Source organism: Anarrhichthys ocellatus, unplaced genomic scaffold (genome assembly GCF_004355925.1).
Source record: "Anarrhichthys ocellatus isolate YVR2014 unplaced genomic scaffold, GSC_Weel_1.0 scaffold38, whole genome shotgun sequence".
Lineage (NCBI taxonomy): Eukaryota > Metazoa > Chordata > Actinopteri > Perciformes > Anarhichadidae > Anarrhichthys > Anarrhichthys ocellatus.
The window spans coordinates 3,915,131-3,932,308 of NW_022280068.1; the positions used below are offsets into that span (position 1 = coordinate 3,915,131).

At 40.8% G+C, this 17,178-nt stretch overlaps 1 protein-coding gene across 1 annotated transcript in view; it reads left to right on the forward strand.

Moving 5' to 3' along the window:
• Window positions 1–17,178, forward strand: part of rptor (regulatory associated protein of MTOR, complex 1) — a 177,898-nt gene that overhangs the window by 95,781 nt on the left and 64,939 nt on the right. Inside the window, 7 exon segments of the mRNA XM_031867108.1 lie at window positions 1,914–1,989; window positions 3,814–3,915; window positions 9,500–9,583; window positions 10,700–10,810; window positions 12,033–12,107; window positions 12,280–12,345; window positions 15,181–15,372. Of these exon segments, the coding sequence (XP_031722968.1) occupies window positions 1,914–1,989; window positions 3,814–3,915; window positions 9,500–9,583; window positions 10,700–10,810; window positions 12,033–12,107; window positions 12,280–12,345; window positions 15,181–15,372 (706 nt within the window).

Sequence of the window (17,178 nt, forward strand, 5' to 3'; positions counted from 1 at the left end):
AATATCGAAGATATTTGAATCTGACACTCTGTTTCTTTTCTAATCAGCCTTTAGCTAATATTGGAAGAGTATAACCACCATACCCTTGCATACTTTGTTCCCACACCATGAACCTACCAAAGGGTTACTGGTTCCAGTGTGTAAATTACTTTCCCTCTCAACAACTACCATATAGACGATATAGAGTAAATTGGCATGTTAGTGATTTTGACGCAATGCCGTATACAAGCACCTCCTGTAGCAGATGCTCAGCAAAAAAGTTAAATAGAGCAAAAATATCACACAAAATACTACACTGGCTTGCATCTAGAAGTAGCATGCATCTTTAATGTGTTTTAAAGATTAATACAATAAAAGCATATACAACATGAATACAAATACAAGCAGTGATCTTTGCTTAAAATCTGTTGGATAATCTTTGGTTAAAACCAATGTGTATTTTCTCTAAAGTCAAACCTCTATATGGGAGCAAAAACATTGCATAAAGAGTAGCACCTGTTTTTAATAATGCAGTAATGTCTGTTTTGCACTGTTGACATTTTTTTCTGGAATACCTGCTGCAGTGGCAGCTGAATTTATAATTTCTCCCATTTAGCCTGAACTTGTACCAGATGACAAATTCCAAGTTGCTGGAATTAATTGCCTCTTTGTTAACTTTTAGAACAGTTTAAGTGGTTGATGGAGTAAACTTTCCGTCTACTTTTTCAGTTAGACAGCAATGTTTTTTTCAGCCACACAGTGTTCTATATATATTGAGTGACAGCAGTTGATCGATTGTAGCTTTAAATATTAAATTAACTTTTAAAAATTGGTCCAGTATTGAGAGAGTACACTGCAGCTATCAGCTGCTAAACTTCTGAGTGAAGCTTATAAAGTATGAAGAACAAAGACATTCTTTCTGTCCTAATTAAAACACCAGTAACATTGGGGCTTATCAATACTCCAGTAATTTAGCACCAGGGCCTGTTCAGTACCGGGTTTCGATACGCATCCCTACCTTCAAATAACGGAAAATGCGAATGGCTCTCGCCAGAGCCAGTGTGCGTTCTGGGCTGCTGTAGAAACATGGCGGTGCAAGATGGCGGACTCCGTGTAGGAGGACCATCTCACGTAAACGAAAGCACTATGATTCTTAGCAGGGGGTTATACACTAATTAATACATAGTTATGAATATTATATTCCAATGCTGTCAATTAATCCCCCTAAATGTTACACACTGTTCCTTTAACACTAATACACTCTATTATATTGCTCCCAGCTTATGGTGAAAGCTGTTTAAGCAACAGAAAGAGTCTGCGTGAACTCCATGTCATTCGTTCAGCATCACATTACATGCACATCACATTAGTGCATCTACTCTTTGAATGTGACTCAAACCCTGACTTATACTAACCGAGAGGCAAAAGCCCCATCAAGGCCCCGAGCTTAATGTTCTGAAAGAAAAAAGAGCAAGGAAAGTGGAAGGAAAGAGAGAAAGACGGAAGGACTTGAAAAGCTGTGAAAAGGTTTGTTACAAGTTACATAACCCCATGAATTAAATATGACCATGAGAGAACGCTGGTGTTTAGAAAGGGATTAAAGGCTTCTTGGTGCCCTCCAGGACCTCGAACTGGGAATTTAAAGAGCTGTATGTGCACGAGGAAGATGCGAGGAAGCAAACGTGAGCTGAGGAGAATGAGAGTGGGAAAGGGAAAGCCATGACCAAGGGTCATGGTGCTGGAATGCACCATGACCAAGGGTCATGGTGCTGGAATGCACCATGACCAAGGGTCATGGTGCTGGAATGCACCATGACCAATGTTTCTTTGGGGTCATAATGCAATAATAGCAACAAATGTGTCTGGTTTTGAGGTTATTCCTTATGATAAATGTCGTAATCTTGATGAAGTTTATGTGTGTCACCTCTCTACAGGCAAGCGTGGGACCTGGCCGTGGACATATGCCTCTCTCAGCTGCCTACCATCATTGAGGAGGGCACCGCCTTCAGAGTAAGTGTGTGTGTGTGAGTGTGTATGTGAGAGAAAATCCACCCTGCAGACTGTTTCAGCTTTTCTTGAAAGGTGGAAAGTTGTTCCCTTTGTGATGGGTTAGTGTTTACTGGTTATCTAGCATTGATGGTTGGCTCTTATTGTGGACCTGTCCACCGCTCGACGCCTGATAACATCGACAGTTCTTGTTTGCACTGCAAGTTCTCCACCACCAGCATCTACAGCATCTCTACTAATCTCTCAAACACACACACACACACACAGTCATTCCCAGTGGATAACATTGTGAAACGTCAGGTCTAATAATTCAAGTGTAAGTGCCAAATAAAAAATAGTTGCTAAAACCACTGGCCCCTGCACTTTCAGCCAGTTTATTGTTATATGTACTGACACGGCAGGGGACTGTGATGGAGATGCTGAGTGTAATGGAAACACGCCGCGGGAGGCTGATTGAACTGATGACTTAATATATCTGGGTCAACAGAAGACATTTTTGTGTGTGAGCTTGTGCAGACACGCACTCAGCAAATGCTAGACGGACCAGAGAGCACCAACATGTGCTTTGTAATCAGAAAACTCTGACAACAGAGAAAGTGGGACCAGAGCGACTTTCCTTGATGTAGCACTTTTATCTGGGCCTTTTCTCTCCTCCGCCCGGCCCTCAGAGGTGGGCATCTTCTCCATTGCTCCCCTGGGGGCAGTTTTCCATCCTCTATCCTCCTCCCCTTTTTCCTGCTCTCGGACCGAAAACACTTACCGGCACCGTAATTGAGCCTCTGTGGATCACTAAAAGAGATCTTCCCTCTCGCTCCATCTTTCAGGAGCCTTTAATCCTTCTCCGATGGGCTTCAACTGTTTACCTCATTTTCTTGGTCTTTGTCACAACTGATTTAAGTCAACAGTAGATTTTACAGATTCAGTTTTATGTTCTTCTTTTGACCATCGAGTATAAGCAACACCGCACCCTTACTATCCCTTAAACCTAAATCATTTTTTTTGTTTCTTCTTCTGCCATGTTGATATAAAAAACTCCAAGAAAAAGACAAATTGAAAATAAGCATCAAATGCAGAAAAACATATATATGGTCCTTAATATAGCCTGCAGAAACCCTGATTAACTCATATTTTCATTTAAAGTTAATAGAGATGCTGGAATTGAGTTTTAAATGAATCAGTAAAGCACAAGCTCTTTGTAATAAAGATGCCAATACAACATTATCTATCATAAAGCATCAACTAAATATGATTTTAAGTCGGCTTAGTGAATCAATACAGAGTTCCCATCCCAAAATGCAACATAATACCAACTATCTGAGGCGTTCTAAAATCAGGAGCTCAATCTCTAAGCTCAACTTATCACCACACAGCACTTGTTTTATGAAACCCTGAGTATGCAAGTGTTGGTTTGATTATGCATAAATTAATTTAGCAATTCAGCCGCAAAGCGTTGATATTTTCCCACTCTACATCAATCAACAGTCTATACAACGCTGTTGTAATAACTAGTGCAATATTAACACTCGGCGTGATCAAAAACTCTGCGGCCAGCAACCAATCAATCAGGCAAACTGCCATGGCAGCGGAGAGAGGGGGGCGGGAAGGTGATCATGATAGATCAGGATTTATGTCGTTACTGCAATGCAGTGTCACTTCTGAGCTCATTATGTCAGAGCTCTCATGAAAGGATAAGCTAGTCACTGCAGACTGGCTCATTACCACTTGTGTGTGTGAGAGAGAGAGAGAGAGAGAGAGAGAGAGAGAGAGAGAGAATGACTAAGCACGATAAATTCTTTAAATCATTTTGTGTATGTTTGGTGTCCACAGCACAGTCCCTTCTTTGCGGAGCAGCTGACAGCGTTTCAGGTGTGGTTGACGATGGGCGTGGAGAACAGAAACCCTCCTGAGCAGCTCCCAATCGTACTGCAGGTACTAACACACACCACACACAAACCTCCGGTCTCTTTCTCCACTTTTATTATATTTTCATTTCATTAGCATGACCTGTAAATACATAAATGCAAAGCTTACAAAGAGAGAAATAGGAGATAAAGGGGGAAAAAAGCGATGACGATTTTAATATTTGAATGTTTAAAATGAATTATAAACAGTGAACTTGAAAGAGAATTATTATAATCAGAACGTGACCTGGGGCGTTTTGCAGCCGAGTGTGAAGCGGTCGAGATGAGAGTCAGTACCTCCAAGTTGGAGGCCGTGGTTCTCTTCCGGAAAACGATGGATTGCACGCTCCATGTTGCGAGGGAGTTCAAGTATCTCAGGTTGTTGTTCACGAGTGAGGGTAGAATGGAGCGTGAGATGAACAGGCAGTTTGGTGCGGCGTCCCTAGTGCTGTGGCCACTTTATCAGACCGTTGTGATGAAGAGGGAGCTGAGCTGGAAGGCAAAGCTCTCGATTTATCAGTCCATCTACTTTCCACTGCTCACCTATGGTCATGAGCTTTGGGTAGTGACCAAAAGAATTAGATTGTGGATATAAGCGGCCAAAATGAGCTTCCTTCGTAGGGTGGCTGGGCTCAGCCTTGGAGATAGGATGAAGGAGCTCAGACGTCTGGAGGGAGCTCAGAATAGAGCCGCTGCTCCTTCGCATCGAAAGGGGCCAGCTGCGGTGGTTCAGGCATCTGATCAGGATGCCTCCTGGAGGTCTCCCTTTAGAGGTTTTCCGGGCACGTCCAACTGGTAAGAGGCCCCGTGTTAGACCCAGAACACGTTGGAGAGATTACATATCTCGTCTGGCCTGGGAACGCCTTGCTGTTCCCCAGGAGGAGCTGGAAAGCGGTGCTGGGGGGAGGGATGTCTGGAACACCCTCCTAACCCTCCTGCCCCTGCAACACGACCCAGATAAGCAGAAGCAAATGGATGGATGGATTATAATCGTCGGATATCTATGATGGTGAACTAGGGCCATTGTAGGTATAAACATATTTTTGTAGAGGCGGGGTAGGGGGAAAATATTCCATGAAAAGAGATTAAAGTTCACAAATTTACAAGTAAAAACCTTGAATTTTCACTGACATTAAGAAGTCACACATTTTCAAGATAAAAATGTGGGAAAATAGTGAGAGCTTTTGTCATCACTTCACTTTGCAATGTTCAACCTCATCACATGATTCCTGCAGTGGATAACCTTATCAAATGATATCTTGCAATCAGATTCAGCAATAAAGAAAAACGTGTGATTCTAGCTCAGAATCACTATATTATCCGAAGCATCTTGACTTTGAAGAGACATTGCAGTGAGTTGGGCCTATCAGAAGAAAACAACTTAGTGATTTGAATTTTCTTCTTGTAAATTTAACACTTTAATCTTCGAAAAAAATAGATTTTATTATTTTTGCCATTTCTCTCAACCACAACTCATATGTGAGTCCATTTTCCACACTCACAAGATGAACTTTAGGCTGTGAGCGGATCAGGTTCCCAGAAGCCTCCGGGAAACAATGGAAGGTGCTTTTTCAATATGTGTAAAGTTTACTGCATGACTAGAAAGAGAATTGCCGATCATAGACTTACATTCATTACAAACAGATAAAACATGAATAAGAAAACGGTGTAACTTTTCCCTGGAATAGATAGTCTGTTTAAAGTGTATACGACTATGTCTGACGTTGTCTTTAAACATTCGTCCCGGACCTCATCTTTTGTTTCTACATTCATCTCATCCGCTCACGCCTGTTTAATTCCTGATGTGATCAACAGGATCTGATTTTTTTTTTTTTTTTTTTTTTCGGGAGTAACAGGATCAAATATATTTATGGCTTAAAGGGACTCATGCTCGTTTAAGATTTCAAAGATAGGCATATGCTTCCTGACATCGTCACAAATTATTATAATACCTTTTAAATCAACTTTGAAAACTTTTAGGATATTAGGGATATTGTAAATAGCTCCTAACTGTACAAATGATGGAAACCTCCCCTTAACAATATAGGTCACATATGTTACCGAAACCTTTCTGTTTCCACGTGAGGAGAAAAATCAATATCATTCAGGCCAGATCCACACAAATTTGTGTTGAAATCTGCAGGAGGAGAGCTAGTCACCGCTGGGCAGCACAGTCCTGCTTGACTAAATAATGGAGCTAACGGCTGTTAACAGAGGTTTGATTGATGCTTTCAAGCTCTGTTCAGTAAAAATGACTAGTGGGTGAAGAAGGTAAATTATAACATTATCGTGGTGTGTTCAAATCTTATCATCTAAAATTTGGTTTTGAGGAGAAACATGGAATGAAATTAAATTTTATAATTGGAGCAAATATTTGATTAAAAATACAATGATTTATTCCTAATAAGTTGAATTGTGTGTTTTTATTCAAACAAACGCTATAGATGAGAATAACAACTGATTGGTTGGAGATGTAAAAAAGGATGTCGTCAGCGTATAGCAAAAGGTGATGTTTTTATCAGTACATGTCGATGGCAGGTATTCAAGGGTTCTGTCTGATGCTAGCAGCCAAAGGTTCAAAGAGGAAACAGACATGTGAAGAGAGGATGGCCTTTGCAAAAGGGCGAGACATATTTTGTGTAGTAATAGAACTTTGGTTTCAATAGGGGCAGAATTGGGCGATATGATGAGAGCCCCTAATGGTCACGGCCTGGTTTTGAAATCAGTGAGGTGTTGGCTTTATAGAGGGGGGGCGTCAGCCGAGAATGATTCAACATGCATAAAAGCAGAGAGCCAAACACTGAAGAATTTAGCCATCCTAAAGCAATCCTTGTTGATTCTGTGATTTTCTATGGTAATCAGCATTATAATTATGATTCACTGTGCACTATGAAAACAATTTTAGTCGTAGTCAATATTGATGGCTTTAGGACCCCTGATTAGAGATTTCCATAAAACAAAAAGACACAAACTAAAGTGAATTGTAGAGAGTAAATATGAAATACAGAAAAAACACATTTGATTAAAGAAAATGGAAAAAATGCCCAGCTGTTTCATATGTCTCATATCTCTATGTTTTGTATCATTATGTTTGTCAGTATTCACACTAATCTGTTGTGCTCTGTCAGTAGCCTTACCTCGCTCACATCACCAATCAATCATTACGGTAATTGACACCTATATCTGAATGCTGAAATGACATTTCTTTAACAGATAGATGAAGCCACCAATGTTGCAGATTCCATGTTTGAAAATGGCTTCATTCTCCATTATGCACAAGCAAACTCTGCAAGAGCACCTTTATTAAACGCAAACGTCACCTGCCAAGAGTCCACCATTAGATTAGGATACTACCGTTACAGCAATACATTTTATACTGTTAACTGTTGCTGCTTCCTTTCTTTCTTTCTTTATCCTCATCCCTCTCCTTTATTACTGCAAGTTTCCACTTTATGTCTTTAAGTGAGCTATGTACTGCAAAATCCTTGCTGTAAACATTTGCAGGTCTATTTTCTTCATTACAACACTGCAACAAAACCTGTGACAAGAACAGTGACTGCTGTTTCCTGTTGTGGCGTTAAATTAGTTTGGGATGCTTTAATTGCCACATGCTTTAGCTGTTGAGCTACAGCAGTTACCTCCCTTTTCCTCCTCCTCTTACCATCACCAACATCCCATGGGGTTGTACAGTTGTGGTGTTGCATTATATTGCAGCCTGGTGGTGGTGTGCCGCTGTCCGTGTTGGATGTTAATTTCCTGCTTACTCAGCGCACTTCGAGCTGCAGTCCGTCCATACAGCAGTTCTGTCGGGACCCGTTAAAAGCCGAGGAAAAGGCAGACTGATCGGGGAGCGCTGGATGGTGTGTGTGTGTGTGTGTGTGTGTGTGTGTGTGTGTGTGTGCGCAGTTGTGGATTTGAAGAGCGAGAGAGGAAGCAAAGCAGCAATAGCCTTTAAGATTACGCAACATTATGCAGCTTTACATCGTGAGGGCAGAGTAATCTCAAGGCTCCTTCATGCTCTCTGATGTAACGGATGGACACATAAACAGGTTTTATACCTTATTAAGCACACAGTTGCATAAGAATGAAGTTTAAAAAAGGAGGGTATTCTTGGAGGATTTACGATTTATTGCCAAAATATATAATCTGGCTCCATTTGAAAGATGCAATGAGCAACAAGAAATGGGCAACAGAGAGTAGTCCATCAATAATGCTCTTTAATGAAATGAGCAAAGGGAGGACAACGAAGCTCAGGGATGCGAGATACGGTGCGGCGTTGTCTTGACAACAGGCATTTCATCCAGGAAGGATTAACCGATTTTGCAAAGGGATTACAACGTCTCATTAATTATGATGTTATGGTAACAGCGGCACATTCACATTCATTTGGCATTAGGCCTCTGTGACGTGATTGAGGCATGAATGTGAGTCATATAACAACATGACGGTGTGTGTCGTGTGCTCGTACACACACAGCATGATGATGGAAAGTGCTTACTCATCGCACTGAAGGAGATTGCAGTCACGGTGTTACGCGGATAAGGAATTGAGACAAATATTCACACACATGCGTTTTTTAATATTGCAGCATTGCTCAGGGATACTCAGCCCTATTATGATATAATGAACATATATGTTAATGTGCTAATTTAATCATGTGCAGAAAATTTGCTTATGTGTGTGTGACTGTGTGGAAAATATTCACGGACATCTGTGCCAAATCTACAGAAGACCTAAGAGGCAAGTGGGGAGGGAAAGAAAAGTCTGGCGATCCATTTTCTAACTCTGATTGAAATTGTTTTCTCTCCTGTTTATGGGAAAAAAGTGTTATAGAGCACACACCTACATCACACACACAAATGTGCATGTTCCCACGCTCTTCTTAAGAGCAGGAGGTAACCCTGGGCCGGTCTTCCCCTGGCCTCCTCCTGTTTGTGTGGTCACGCACACCAGAGTAAAGTCACGGAGAATGCTGATAATACATAATGTGTTGGTGGAAATGTGTGTGTGTGTGTGCGTGTGCGTGCGTGCGTGCGTGCGTGCGTGCGTGCGTGCGTGCGTGCGTGGACCTGTATTCCTCCATATGCTTGTTCCCACACACACAGTGGGACAGTCAGATGGGTGTGGACCGGTGTCCATCCCTCACACAGACTCTTTGCTGCACTGAGCTTAATGCTGCATAAACTACACACACACATACATATACATTTTTAGCACATACCATATGCCTCCTTAAAATAGTTCTCCTTGGCCCAAAGTGTTACATCGTGATTCCATTTGGCATCCCTGTCATACACGTATACCAAAATGTACACGCATGCACTATTGTATTGATCTAAGTGTCTTCTTAAGAAGCCAAGTGAAATGTCAGCCAAGGACGCACCCAATCGCCCACACATGTATGCTTGTGCACACAAAGTAAACAAGTGCGACCTGGTGCCAGTGTGTGGCCAGTAGTGGTGTGAGAGCCACCTGTTTCACTCCACCTCCTCAACCTCTCTGCAGTTTCTCCTGCTGTCCTTCCTTCCCCCTCCTCCTCCTCTCCTTCCTCCTTTAATCTCGGGCTTCCTCTTGGTTTGGAGGCAGCACAGTTGACCTCTGCTCTCTTTCAGGTCCTCCTTAGTCAGGTTCATCGGCTGCGAGCACTCGACCTGCTCGGACGGTTTCTGGATCTTGGTCCCTGGGCCGTCAGTCTGGTACGTTAGATATGGTGTCCCTGTTTTTTAAATGTAATTCATTCAAAATAACTCTCGACTTCTTCCATAACAATAAACAGACATTAAAGCTGGGGTAGACTTGTAGAGTAATATTGATAATAATATTATTAATAAGTAATATTGTTAATAGTTTGCCCTTCTGCTTAGCGTAGCCGTTAACTCACAGAATTGCAGCATTGTCACATAAAATGAAAACTGCATTGCTAGATACAAGGAACCAAAGAAGTGAGATAATATGTCTCGTGATGCGCAGACCCTTTCATGTGGAGTCGCTGCAAGATGTTAGATGTTCCTAAAGCATAGGTTGACCAGTTTTTTTCAGGCCTAAAACAATAGTCAGGTACCCATATGAATGTTGAAGCAGGTTTTGCATGCTGTAATCATTCCCTGTGTACGTGCTGGCCATTAACAGATCCCTGCTTAATGTACTTTCAATGTAAATCATGGGGGACAACATCCACAACAATCGTCCTTTTTTGCAACAAAATGTATTCAAAAATGTATCTGTAGCCAACATGAGGCTTAGTATACTATCTGTTTCCCCTTGCCTCCAGTCTCTATACTAAGCTAATATAAACGAGTTGTTTCCTAACTCCAGCTCCATACTGAATGCACAGACATGAGTGGTATCAATCTTCTCAGCCAAGTCCTGTTTTAAAAGAAATGAAATCAAATAACCTTGCAAGCCAGAATAATGCCAGTGATCTGCACTTATTTGTTACACACTGAGCCAGTTCCAGCTCTTACTTCCTTGTGCTGTCACTCACAGTCCAAGTTGGAAGCATACTGAATGCTCCAAAAGTCAAGCTCAGCTTATTGACAAAGCAGAAAGAAAGGACAGACATTTGAACTCAAGTCTGTCACATTTGAGATTATCCTCCCAGCTCCTGCTCAGCTAAACTACATTCCTGTGTACATGTTTACATTTCAGACCAACGGTGTGTCCTGGTGGCTAAACACATTCAGCCGCAAGGCCTGGATCATAAACTGCAATATCAATACTGCTTTATTAACATCAGTGCTGTGTGTGTGTGTGTGTGTGTGTGTGTGTGTGTGTGTGTGTGTGTGTTTGTGTTTGTGTTTGTTTGTTTCCAGGCCCTGTCTGTGGGGATCTTCCCCTACGTATTAAAGCTGCTCCAGAGCTCAGCCAGAGAGCTGCGGCCTCTGCTGGTTTTCATCTGGGCTAAAATCCTCGCCGTAGACAGTGTAAGTTATGTAAAAACACTCACAACAATTAAAATCTTGCTGCCTCATCTTTTCAAAACCCTTATTGTCTTTTTTGTTTCATCAGCTTTTTTACGTCACAGGTTTACTGTTGTTATATGAATTCTGTTGCACATAGTTGACAACACAAGAAATAAAGGAAAACAATGTATTTGGTAGAGATGCACCGATCGATCGGAAGCCGATCAAAACCGGATGGTTTACCTTGAGAAGTATTTAAATAATCCTGTTCATTTAAATTGCATTTTTTCTGCAAATAACAACTTTAGATGACAATAAGAAAGTTAAACGATAACATTTAGTATTTTTGGCGGTTTACACTGACTTCGGGACGGTTGATATTATTTTTCGTCACAGTTGCAGGATGGTGGTGAAAGTAGTCATCCTACAGCATTACTGTCAATTACATGTCTTAGAAAGAAAATCGGAATCGTTATAAATTATTTAAAATCTTCATATCATTTAAATTACTATGTTAAACTTGAAGGGATATTTCGGATTTTTAATGTGGGAACTTTTGATAAGTCAGTGTATCAACAGTCGGCACGCCTCCAGGCTTCAGTTCCCTGTTGGAAAGGCTGATGGCGATGTAAAGCTGTGAAAATATTGTAAATACAGCGTACACTTAATCTGTTAATGATTTTTTTCCGGTGTGCGTTTTGTTAAGGGGGCTAAAATACGTTTTGCTGCCCCCGTTCACAGCAGTACATTGCTTTGCTCCTGTGCTGGTATACATGTCTGTTTCTCCAAACTGGGGGCATACAAGCCCATTTAAAATAATCCAAACTATCCCAATGTTTTTTATTAAAAAGAATAATTTGTGTTCCACTTCCTTTGCGTAACCGCGAGTGATATTTCATATTGCAGCACACTGAAAAACATGAATAAATCCAAGAGCACGCAGGAGTAAATCATATCATTTTTTTAAGTTCAATTATTCAGAATTATAGACGATACACATCTTGATTCTTACACTCTTCAATTTTATTTTCCCAAACAGCTTCATTGCGAATTTTCACTAAAAACACTCAACAGTGTGACATTAGTCTGCATTCATGGTTTGGAGGTGCCACCATGGGAGAAATTAACAAATACTCCCTATGACATGCTGTACGAGTGGAAACTGACCTTACGCAACATCTGCAATAGAGTGAACCCTCTTCTTTGTCTCCTCTCCGCTCTCGCTCCCTATCTGTCTCTGCAGTCATGTCAAGCTGACCTGGTGAAAGACAACGGACACAAGTACTTCCTGTCAGTGTTAGCTGACAGTTACATGCCAGTGAGTGTCCACCATGAATGTAATATAAAGGAATATGTCTCTTCTTTTCTTTTGGTTTTGACACTTAGCTGAACTTAACTGAAAGGAGTTGAACAGAACATCTTCAGACAGTAGTATGACAGTAGACACACTGACATAAGATATGATCTCTCAGTTCTTTTCTTTGTTACAGGCTGAGCATCGAACCATGGCTGTCTTCATATTGGCTGTTATCGTCAACAGCTACAACACAGGGCAGGTACGGATGTGTGTCTCAGCATGTTTGGTTATGTGTGTATTTCTGAGCCGCTGTCTGTGTGTTTGCTAGAAGCCCAAAGAGAGAACGTACCGAATTATTAATTTACTTTCCTCACCAGTACCTCAGCGGGTTCTTCCGGGGCCAGACATCACTTTGAGAAATTACTCTTATGGCCCATCGTGTTTTTCCGGGAGATATTTGTTATGTGGCAGTTTTCTCACCAACGTTGAGCCACCTCAATAATCGCCATTTCTATCCCAGCCACCTCCATGGTGACACTTTATCACTGCAAGTGTCACTTCGGTCTGTTCCTGGCCTCCTGTGTTCAATCCCAGAAGCCTTTTGTGCCGGATGCTGATCAAACGTCCACGGGTGGGGTGTTGGGATGATGAGCTTGTCATTTCATGAACTACACACACACACACACACTGACACACTGTTCCACAAAAAAATATCCCACCATTACTCCCTTTTGCTTTTTTTCTCGTGCTCTCTGCAGTTATCTTTCTGTCAAGTTCTGAATGTAATGTGGCTGACATATTTTTTCTTCATTCACCTGACAGTACTGCTCTCACTTAACATTATATAAATGTGACAAATCAGAACAGCTATTTGTGCTCTCAAGCTCAGAAACAGCTATTCTTCTTCCACTACCACTGTTCCTAAATGCTCCTGCCTCTCTCAAAGGCCTGTAAATAATAGATGCTCCCAACATTACAGAGACTCTCAGCCTGCTCCACATCTCCATTATTTGTCCCTCTCACTTTCAACAACAGCACACATTACTGCGGTAAGGTTGTTGCAAACATACACACAGACCACTGTCATCTTAATATTCCAGCTCTTGGAGTTGAGCTGGGAGGCTCGCTCAGAGCGCAGTGAATGGCGCAGTAACAATCTGTTGCACATGAAGAAAGTGGAGGAGGCACATTGTGTCTGTGCTGATAATGATTGTGACGTCTTGATCTGTAGTCGACAAAGACAGATTCTGAGCACACTAAAATAGGTCCACTTGTTGTGGTTCATGTTGGTAGGAGTTGTTGTGTTAAAGGCTTTTATGTTCACATGTTGTCACACAGAAATTAGATTTACAAAAAACGTCCTGGTTACCATAAATGCCTTTACTTAAGTCCACTGCAGAATAAACCAGACCAGAAGTATATATTTGTTATGCACTTCCTCTATGTTTACTGGTTGCCTTGATACATTCAAGACTTTGTAGGCAAACATTCACACAGCACTAATGTCATACTTTGCTCTTTCATTGATTCCACTTTCAATTTCTTTGATCGGTGATGAGCTACTCTCAATTAAAGTTAGTGAACGCTTGCAGGTGTTTGGCATTGCAACACAGGAAAAGGGAGCAACTGCAAGGTTATTACTATAAAACATCTACATAGGAAGTGTTGCATCTTAACAGCATCTTAACACGGATAAAGAAATCTGCTAAATGGAACAGACTGGAATTAATTAACAAATATACACAACACTTCCTCTGCATTGTTTACAGTGGTACAGATTTGCAGTAGATTATTGCCTCCCTTTCCTGGTATGCTTTGGATGTGAACTACTTCTGCATTGAGTTTACTGAGTCGTTTAACACAGATTGGAAAAGATGGTCTGGTAGAACAGCCTGAAATCAATTAACCAATGAAAACTCAACCCTTCCTGTACAATGTTTTCCAGTTACCTGACGTTTCTGTTATGCTTTTAATATGAAACTTTAACTGGTAGTATTTAATTTATTGAGAATAGTTGAACATATATTTTGAAAAATAGCAAAGTAGAAAAGAGTGGAATTAATTAAACACATCACCTCATTTTTCACAGTAAAAGCCTCACAGTGTCTCATAATGCAAAACCTCCTTTTTTTATGTGAAACATACGCAGGAAGTGTTGTTTTATTGACAGTAGAACAAAATAACGGCAAAATAGAAGTGATTGGAATTAAAAAGTAAGTCTGTTCAAAAGAGAATCTGAGTGATGACAGCGTAACTCTGTGGTTATACTGATGGAATTAATGCCGTTAAAATATACATGATGCTGACTTTACCATGTGAGCCATTCGTATTACAGTTAATTCCAACCAAGCCTTTATTTTTGTAATGCTTTGCAGACGCATTGTTTTACTTTTCACAAAGTTCATCCTCCTTTATAGTCAGTCAGGTCTTTTTGTTTCATCATGAAAAGAAGAACCACGAAGGAAACAGAAAAGCAGAAGAGTCCCTGTTATTGCTCTGCACAAATTGATTCAATCAAAACTAAAGTTTTAAGAGGATTTTGAATAGAGGACTTGAGACTGCATCAAACCTTGATGGACCAATTACCTTTTGTTCACAAAAAAAGGGCTGAAGGGGTTCAAAGGAATGAAGTCGTACTGCTGCACACCTCATAATCTTTTTGTCCATCACAGTGTGAGGTTACAGGTTGGAGATAATTAACTGACTAATGATGTAGAAGTCAAGTACAAGTCTAAGCCTGGAGCCTCTGTGCTGCTCAGGATGCTTCAGACTGAAGACTGATGCACATATTGTCATTTTATTAAAAATGGAATACTGGCAGGTCCGTTTTGACTACCACAGTTAATAAGACCAGCGTGTTTATAATAGGTGGTGACTCATGGGAAATGATGCCTTGCTCAAATGGCCTTGCCACTGTTACTATTACTTCATACCTCACAGTCCTTAAGTTAAAATCCTCTTACATGTCTTGAATGTACGTAGGCATCCCCCCCCCCATTTAAAACCTGAAAGTAAAAAGTGCACATATGGACAACTGATCTCTCACACTCTTCTTTTTGTATCACTCCTTCTCCTCTCACTCTCCCCCCACCAGGAGGCCTGTCTGCAGGGCAACCTAATAGCCAACTGCCTGGAGCAGCTGTCGGACCCCCACCCCCTGCTCCGCCAGTGGGTGGCCATTTGCCTGGGCCGCATCTGGCAGAATTTTGACCCGGCACGCTGGTGTGGAGTTCGGGACAGTGCCCACGAGAAGCTCTACACTCTGCTGTCGGATCCCATCCCTGAGGTGAGAGAGAGGTTCATACCGGAGTTCAGGTACATTTGAAAAAGTAGGAGGAGATGTTTTTGATCATTTTCACTGCCAAAAGGGCAATTCAAGAATATCTTGTATTGCAAATGATTAAGTTGCGCATGGGCATCAATGATTACCTGTTTAGATTCTTCTTCTGAACAGATACAGTAGTTATTTCTTCCAAGTAGCTGCCCATTACCAAGTGTCTCCCAATAATGTGCTGTCAGGTCACAAACACACTTTACAGTCTCTTTAAATATAAAGTTTTAAAATAAATGTAAACTGCACATTTGAGGCTTTAATAACAGAACCATGACTCAGAATTGATGGACTTTGTGGGCATGTCCAAAATGTTCTAATAGAATACAAAATGTTATTGCCTTTTTTACCTTTTTGTATTCATTGTTAATTGGCATTACACAATCTTAAAAAGTTGAGATTAAATGTTTGTTCAATCAAGATGCAAATCCTGTAAAGCTGCAGTATTTATTAAAAATGACAAAATAGGGTCCAGGTAGAAAAACACAACACAATATTATTTTGTATTCAAAACAAGACCAAAAATACACTGAGAAAATGTCTATGCATTCTGGTATTACCAGATATGAAGCAGGTCTAACCTGAGCATACAGTTAAGAAAAAGACACACACAAACCCCCCACACACACGGAGCAGACCCCCAGTGTTAAAACAGGACCCTCAGCATCTGACTGGGTCGTGTGTGGACCAGAGTGACAGCGAGACAGAGTTTGGTCTGAAGTTCACCCAGACACTTGGTGCCCTCGCTCAGACATGGCACATATTTGCATGTGTTCACACACACACATGCACCTACAAGGAACATCCGTTTCCAGAAGTAAATTCCTCCTTCCCTTGGAAAGATAGCTGCTTTGGCCGTAGGGTTGAAACTGAGGTCTGCACGCACACACACACACACACACTCACACACAGCACTTTTTCAGCTGCATTTCCAGGTTGTACATTTATTTTACATTAGGTGTTTTCAGAGTATGTGTTGACTGGATTTTAAATTTATCCTTGGGTGTTCAATTGAGACTATTCACACTGTGTCACATTGTCAACCTTAATGTCACTGAACCGAGAGAAAAGAGAAACGCTTTTAGAAATGCTGCCATTCTACCTGGAATAATGTGCAATAAGTTTCGAAATTGTCCGAGGTTTTTACTCTGGGTGAATTCAAGTTGATTTTAAAGGATCCATTTATATAGGTGGGTTTTTACTGAAACTAAAATGCCATTATGTTTATCTTGTATATATTTATGCAGTGTGTGACGGTTGTCGGCCTCTTGTTTGTAATGTATGTATTGGGGTAACTTTTCTTATCCCGCTCTCTTGTGTCGTTTTCTCATGAAAAAGAGATTTTAATTTTCACAATATTATAAACACATCAACAGTCCAGAAACAATTTTTGTGAAGTTTACAATGTTCAGGGATGCCCTGGAGTCCAGTCAGGGGATTTTAATTTTGTTGTTGAAAGCATAAAATGCCTCCAAAAAATATTTAAGTAGTTCCAACTGTCTATATACACATGTGAACTGTTGCACACAAAGTAATTTGTTATACTTGTCAAAAAGTTGACATACAACAGAAGAGAAGATGCAATACAGGCTGTAGAGACGCTGAAGTATTCAAGTCATTTGTGTTGGGGTGTACAGAACCACAATGACCTGTATTTCTCATGTATATATGTATATATGTATGTATATGTGTGTATATATGTATGTATATACAGTATGTGTATATATGTGTGTATATACAATATATGTGTATATATGTGTG